This window comes from Beta vulgaris, chromosome 3, assembly GCF_026745355.1.
Source record: "Beta vulgaris subsp. vulgaris cultivar EL10 chromosome 3, EL10.2, whole genome shotgun sequence".
Classification (NCBI taxonomy): Eukaryota; Viridiplantae; Streptophyta; class Magnoliopsida; order Caryophyllales; family Amaranthaceae; genus Beta; species Beta vulgaris.
This window is the reverse complement of record NC_079204.1, coordinates 45,175,250-45,183,029: the sequence shown is the minus strand read 5'-3', so window position 1 is coordinate 45,183,029 and position 7,780 is coordinate 45,175,250. Positions and strand designations below refer to the sequence as shown.

The following is a 7,780-nucleotide window of genomic DNA, read 5'->3' as shown; positions in this document are numbered from 1 at the left end:
AAAAGTTAGGGGTATCTGGTGAATTTTGAAAAAACTTAGGGTATTTGGTGAATAAATTTTTATGTCAGGAACCGTAATTTTTTCATAAGATAATTTCTTGCAAAAAAACTTGAAAGTTATAGTTTTGGAAAAAAAATCCTATCTTAAAACAAACTCATTTTTTTTTTTTGTTTTTTTTTTTAACAAACTCATTGATTCGAGTATTAGTCTATAGTTTATATATGCACGCAATGCTTGCGAAAATACGTATAAAATTTTTTTTGGGAATGTAAAAAATTAAATTAATTGTCAATTATATTTAATAAATTAGGGATATTTGAATTGTTGATGGTTTTTTTTTATAATATTTTTTTTTTTATTTTTAAAATTAATTAGGTAGTTTCCTTTTTTATTTTTAAATTAGAGTAAGTAGTTAGAATAGAGATGTAATAAGGATAAAATGGGATTTTTAATATTTTGGTGTCCTACCCCTCTTCCCATATTGATTCGAGTATTAGTCTATTAGACTAGTAAATGGTAAAATCAATTTTTTCCAAAAATAAGTGTATTGCATTCAATTCAAACACACTCCACGTAAGTTTCCTCGAATTTCGTCCATTCCTCATTCATTTATGGAGTATTTCCTCTTCTTCCTCAACCTCTAGTTCCCTTCTTCACCTTCTAATCTCTATTAGGGATCTTCTCAGTTCTCACTCACATTCTTACAGCAAACTTTTGGTAATATTTTTCACACCCTTTTAGTCATACAACTAATATATCATGCTTATTTGATTAATAATTTCATTATGTTATTTATGGTTGTTCAATCAATTTGCTTAAGTATTGTTTCTGATATATATTCATCAGAGATACAGACATAGTTGGATTGTTTATTGCATTAGTATTATGATTATAAAACTTTTACTAACGATATCTATTTTCTGGGCATCAATCAGAATTTCATAATTTTTGAATAATCATGAATAAGATTGAAACAACAAATTAATGAGCCTTTTCTTTTAACTGAGAAAACCCATAAATGCTTTTCTGTGGCCTGCATTGTTGTGTGCTTAGCTCCTCAATCAAATCAAAAAAGAAAAAGAAAAGAAAACAGAAAAAAAGGGTAAAAATTGTGGGAAAGGAAGGAGAAAAAAGTGGAGGGGGTTTGCATCCTTCTTAATCTTATCATGGTTGCATAGAGGGGTTCTTATTTCTACTTTTAGTTAATCTTGTTAAGGATTTTTAATGATTGTAGCATTCTTGCATTCTACAACAATTTGAATGTATGGAGAGAGTTTCTAATTTAACTCTTTAAATTGAAGAACTCTCTCCTTTCGTACCCGAAGGCCGAAGGTGAATAATTTAGGCTCTATTTGCAGTGTATGAGTAATGAGATGATTTTATTTAAATGAGTTCAAGGGATTGAATAATGAATGAGATATGTAATTTGATTCAGGAAGCCTAAGTTATGAGATTGCCATAGAGTAAGATTGTATGTTAGTGTTCTCATTGGTAATTTTCTGATTGATAGATTCCTCTCGAACTTCTAATTATGGGTGCTTCCTTTTTGGCTGAACTGATGTGAACTGAACTTGATTGAAAGTGATGAGGCTTATATTTCACCTTATGTCTACACCTCATCAGCTCTCATTAGCCTTGAATCTTATTATTAAGGCGAATAGAGCACGCCATATATCTTGTCTTATTCTTGTTTTATGGGATCAAGCGGGAAGTCTACCTTGTTATGCAAATGACATAGTTGAAATGTCTAACCACTGATACTTTTGGATAGGAACAGGGAAGAAGTGAAATTTCTCATGTCTACTGTAGGCAACTCCACCAATATTTTCTGGCATGAATGTCCTGTTGGAAAGATTGATAGGCAAAAGCTCCTTAATCAGAAGGGATGTGTTGTGTGGATAACTGGTCTCAGTGGATCAGGTAATTGCTTCCCTTGTTTTATTTCATTTAGCAAATTATTTGGTACATGTTTGTCTTGCCCTTTTCGAAGAAGTCCTAACTCCTGATTTCCTAAGAAATTGATCTGTGATAATATTAGATAAACCTTGATAGATTCATTTGGTGCTTCACTCTGAATTGCTCAATCATTGTTTTCCCCACTAATTTCTAAAGTATCTTCTTTAAGGATTCAGCTAGAGAGTGTTTGGCTAGGAGGAAAACATTTTTCCGGAAATATGATTTTCCCATTCCCTTTGTTTGGTCTTTAATGTTTGGAAAATAAATTTTCCAGGGGTGGAAAATATGATAGAAGGGCCTTTTTTAAAGAATACCACATTTCCTCCCTATCCTTATCTTGCTGTTTCTCTTCTACCAAACATCCTCTCCCTCCGATCCAAGTTCCCTTCTCTCTCAAACTTTTCTTGTGAGAAACAAACAAAGGAAAAATAATCGACAATTGTATTTCTCCTCAGGAAATGCTTTCATGGATATTCTCATCATACAATCGGAAATATTACCCAATCCAACCAAACAGAGTCTTAGTCAAGTTTGGGTTTCCATTAATATACTATTTCCTCAAATCTATACAATCTTCTAATATGTTAAATGTAATTACTCAACTTGTGGAACAGTCAATATTCCCACTCCTTTTCAGAAAATTTACTTAGTCTATTAATTTTAGTAGAAGGATGTTTTATGCTGAATTAGATTGACCGCATCCAGTTAAACTTTCTGAATGTTGTGTCCGGATGAAGTTATTTTCTTTTTCTTGTATGAGGACAGGAAAAAGCACGCTAGCATGCTCATTAGGCAGAGAATTGCACTCCAGGGGGAAGCTATCTTATGTACTTGATGGAGACAATCTTAGGCATGGTTTAAACAAAAATCTTGGCTTTGCAGCTGAGGACCGTGTTGAAAACATACGCAGGGTTGGTAAGTTTTGTATTTGACTAGACATTTTACTCCAGAAGTTTATGCATGCTACACACAATGACACAGTACAATGTTGTTTCTGGAAAGAAATCACTAATTTATACTATACATTTAAAGAGCGTTTTTTCACAAGACTTGGCCACGTGCTTTGTCAATTTTCTTTACCTTTGAGTAGAAAAAAAAAAGTTGATTAATCAATCATGAAACTCATGACCTCTCAAATAATAGTGTGTTATGACCACTAATCCAATTAGTGAAGTAATAACCTTGAATGTTGATCAATTTGAGTTAGTACTCTAAATTCTACAACGAAGAAAAATGAGTAAGTCAGACTCTTGACATCATTGCTTTACTAACAAATTTGGGTTCTCTAACCTCTTTCTAGCCCTCTCCCTTTTCATTATTTCTTCTTTTGCATTATCCTACATCCATAAATATTTGAACCACTGTCTCATTGTAGATCGTAGCAACTAGCAATTGTATCCAAATCATAATTGTAAGTCACATGTCAGGTTCCAAAAAGACCCATGCATAATACGGGATGAAGACTAGTTTGATTCATTATAATAAATCATATCAGTTGGTACTCATTGCAATCTGCAGTTGAACCGACTTACTGCTTCTTGGGACTAAGTTGCTCATGAAAAGAGTCGTGGTATCAAGGGAAGACGAGAAATTAAAAGATGCTATAGCGGGAGGATTCAATTCCCTTTCAGTCCTTCACATCTGAAGACAGATGATTATATCCAGATTCAAGAACTTGGAATCCCTGCTTCTGCTTGCTAATTCTGTTATTCTATTATGGAACTGTTTTTCTCTCCTCTTTCCTTTAATCCTTACCTCCCAAATAAGTTCTTTTAGATGCGTCAATAATGTAAAACCCAAAGTGCTGATTAATCACATTTAATGTTTAATTTCCTCCTGTCGAAAGGTTATTGGGAAAAAAGAATTCAATGTTGAATGCAGGATAAAAGCCGTTTCACAGAAAAATTATAAATTTCAATTGTTCTCTGAAGAGAGGAATATTCTTGAGCAATGGAGAAAGAAAAGAAAAATGAACCAAGGCTAATGAAGGTCATGAGTGATGATGCCACTTATATCGTCATTTGGACTTTGATCCAAGTGAGCCTGTTTAAGAAATCATATGTAGAATGTTATTTTCTAAAGCCTGTAATTGCTTCTGATGCTGACCTAGTCTTGCAGGGGAAGTCGCGAAGCTATTTGCAGACGCTGGCTTGATTTGTGTTGCAAGTCTGATATCTCCATATAGAAAAGACCGTGATGCTTGTCGTGCAATGTTGCCAGACGGAAGTTTCATTGAGGTAAAGCTTCTATGACTTTCTTCTGTACGAAGCTTGGTCATATTTCCCACAAAATGAGCTGTTAAACATGTTGATATATTATCAGGTTTTCATGAACATGCCCTTAGAAATTTGTGAAGAAAGAGATGCCAAAGGCTTGTATAAGCTTGCACGTGCTGGGAAAATTAAAGGTTCGCATATATGTAATTTTTTTTTTTAAGAAGTAGCTTTTGATTGAGAAAATCTTCCATGCTTAATGATTTTGCAAGCTACTTCTACACTTTGGAGTTTCAGGGTCACTATTTTCACACATCAAAACATCTTTTTCACTGATGTTAACAAATGGCATGTAATGTTACATTTGTAAAACGACTTATATTTTGGATCAAAATAAATAAGCTACAACTTGTTTGGATCAAAGGAAGTATATATATACAGTCTTTAAATAGTGTGTGAATGGCAGGTTTTACTGGAATCGATGATCCTTATGAACCACCATTGAGTTGCGAGGTATGTCCTAATCACACTTATGGTTTTTCCATATAGAAAATTTCAACATTTTGCCATTAGATTTCGTAATTTACCCAAAGGTTTAATGTCTTTATACTTCTAGTTACGTGGGGCTTTTTATGTTTGACAGATAGAACTGAAAATGGTGGACGGTATATGTCCTACGCCGTTAGACATGGCTGGGCAAGTAGCATCATACTTAGGCGAAAAAGGCTTCTTACATTATGAATGACCATTACCTTATGAATCAACATTACTGTGGAATTGTCTTGTTCATGTTCAACCTTATTGCTCTCTGAACATGGATTATAAACCTAGATATTGCTTCTGGAATGACGCCTCTTTATCAAGGCAACATCGACGTATTATTGTGATGTTTGAGTTAACAGAAGCGCTTCCATAGGTTTATTCATGGTCAAAGATACTAGGATTGTATCTATAGAATCTGCAGAGGCTTCTTTAGCTTCTGGTTTAGAAGAAAATATGTCTTTTAGATCTCTTCCGCTTGGTATTTTTTAGATCTTTTCTTAAAGGTGGATACTGAATACAGTTTTTACATAATTGTTATCTAGTTTCGTCAGTTTAAATACCATCTTATTATTGTGTTGTATTCTTGAGTTTTGCAATTGTGTGGAAGTCTTTAAATATGTCAACTTACCTGTGTATTGTCTTATTTTTTTTATCGCTTCTGCAATTATGTAGTTGTGTTTCACTTATATGACATTTTTCTTAATAAGAAGAAACACGCTACAATCGCTACTGGACTAAAATCTGTCTCTGAACATTTTTCAACCCGTAACCCGACTTGAGATAAACCATAACCTGACAAAAATTATCATGCACAGAGTATGTCGTGAGCATGGTACACCAAAGGTTATTTTTTTGTTCATTGCTCATTTGGAATCATCCAATTCATAACCTGGTGGGATGTGACGCGACTTGAGATACATTTTGACCTAGAGTGACCGACTTGACCAAACCAATAGCCTTGTCTAGTTCCACGGCAATCATTTTATCAATGTTGATATATTTAGGAAAGAAGATATACTTATCTAATGGCTTATAATCTAGTATATACATGCATGATCTGCTTGATTATACAAAATATATATGCACAAATTTTTGGAAAAGACGGTCGGTGTTAACTTGAGATAAACTAATGTCATGCTAACATCACGTGTGTGCATCAAGCCACATATTTTGGCTGGGAATAGCAACATAATTAGTTAAGCATTTGAATCTATTAGTTATGCTAGTAATGCCAGCACATTTCCCCCTCAATTTATATTTTCTCACTCCTTTGTCAACCGTCACTTCTCTCTCCTATGCCCTTCTCCTCTATCAATTCTCATTTCTCTCTCCTCTACCCCTCCCTTATCTTTCTCTTCCGCATGCACCGTCACTTCCCTATCCTCTACCCAACCTTTTCGTTTCTCTCTTCTTGTTGTATATAATCAGATATGGAACCTAAACCTTACTTCTCTTTTTTTTTCTTCTCTCTCTCTCACTTTTTTCTTTGAGCCAAAACACCAAAATCATCCATATTTGTTAGAGTTTTAGCTCAATTGTTCCTAATTTTGTGTGAAATTGAGGTATAGTAGGACAAATCAGATTTTAATGTGGTCTTTTTGGAATATTTGAAGCTTTCAACGAACGTTTTTTTTTTTTTTGTGTCTTCTTCAACTTCGATGATGCTTAATTTAGTTTCTCCCAATTAAACAACGACATTGTTGCATCAAAGTCAAGTTAGTATATTATTAATTCTAAAAGTTCATTGTTTTCCTCTATCAATGGATCTAAACTCTAATATATCTCTTATTATTAGTTATGATTTTCAGATAGTTAGTTATAGTTTTCGTCGTAATATATATTTTGGGTAACTATTTATGGTTTTCCGGTAATTAATTATCGTTTCCAGGTAAATAGTTTAAATATTTATATATGTAAGGTTAATAGTTATGGTTTTTAGTTATTAGTAATTTTTTACACATTATTAGTTATATTTTTCATGTTATTAGTAATAATTATGGTTATGGATAAATAGTTATATTTTTAAGGTTAATAATTATGGTTTTTAGTTATTTGTAATTATTTACACGTTATTACTTATTAGTTATAGTTTTCATGTTATTAGTTATAGTATTCGCGATAAAATATGGTCTTAATTGGGTGGATGCTAAATAGTTATAGTTTGATTTTCTTGTTATTTCTTTTGATTTTCAGGTTAATAGTTATTGTTTTGGATTATTAGTTATAAGTTTAGATAAAAAGTTATTGTTTTGGGTTACATATATGGTTGTCGATATATAATTATGGTTTATTGGTTAATAGTTATGAGTTTTAATTTATCAGTTAACAAAACTTCATTAAAAGTTATTCTGTAAATAGTTGCATATTTTTTGCAAGTAGTTAACATTTGTTATCTTTAGTTAAATTATACTGTTGGACCATAATCAAACCCGTGTGAATCATCACGTCTCACTTTAATAATCTTAACGTGAGACTGTCTCTTCATAGACTTACTCATTTATGCGAGGCTGCAATGTAATAAGAGTAAGAATGTATTCTTATTGTCCGTTTGGTAAGTGGTAATAAATAATTTGTCAAAACTTGCAATACATAATTTTAGTAAGGAAGTCTTATTTGTCAATATCCATGATTGTAGTACTCCGTATTTTCGGGAGTTAGTTTTATAAATAAGAAAATATAAAAAATAAAGTTAAAAGTATTTTTAATATTATTTACATAAAAATATAGTTGGGTAAGCCCACAGTTATAATTTAACTATACAACCTACTTTATGTACCTAATTATATTATAATTCGATTTTTTTTGTTTTCCAAATAAATAAAATAAGAAGTAGGAATTTGATTTGATAAACAAGTCATAGTAAACCTAGGTTGCAAATACTATATACTACCTCTGTTTTTTATTAGTTTACCCGTATTGACTTTTGACACTATTCACATCCATGACTTTGACTATCTCTTGTAATGAGGGTTATTAAACGCATCCTCATATTACTAACGCGGCCTTAAAAACCCTTACTATGATATTCTTTCCAAAAAAACCTTTCTCTCTCTAAAAAATATTCTCTC

At 32.3% G+C, this 7,780-nt stretch overlaps 1 protein-coding gene across 1 annotated transcript; it reads left to right on the top strand.

Moving 5' to 3' along the window:
- Positions 1–530: 530 nt before the first annotated feature.
- LOC104888709 (adenylyl-sulfate kinase 3) lies at positions 531–5,292 on the top strand. Its single transcript, XM_010673744.4, has 7 exons — positions 531–717; positions 1,772–1,920; positions 2,722–2,871; positions 4,075–4,193; positions 4,279–4,363; positions 4,636–4,682; positions 4,813–5,292. Exons 2-7 carry the CDS (start codon positions 1,797–1,799, stop codon positions 4,912–4,914), a joined length of 627 nt encoding a protein of 208 aa, XP_010672046.2. The 5' UTR covers positions 531–717; positions 1,772–1,796; the 3' UTR covers positions 4,915–5,292.
- Positions 5,293–7,780: the final 2,488 nt, after the last annotated feature.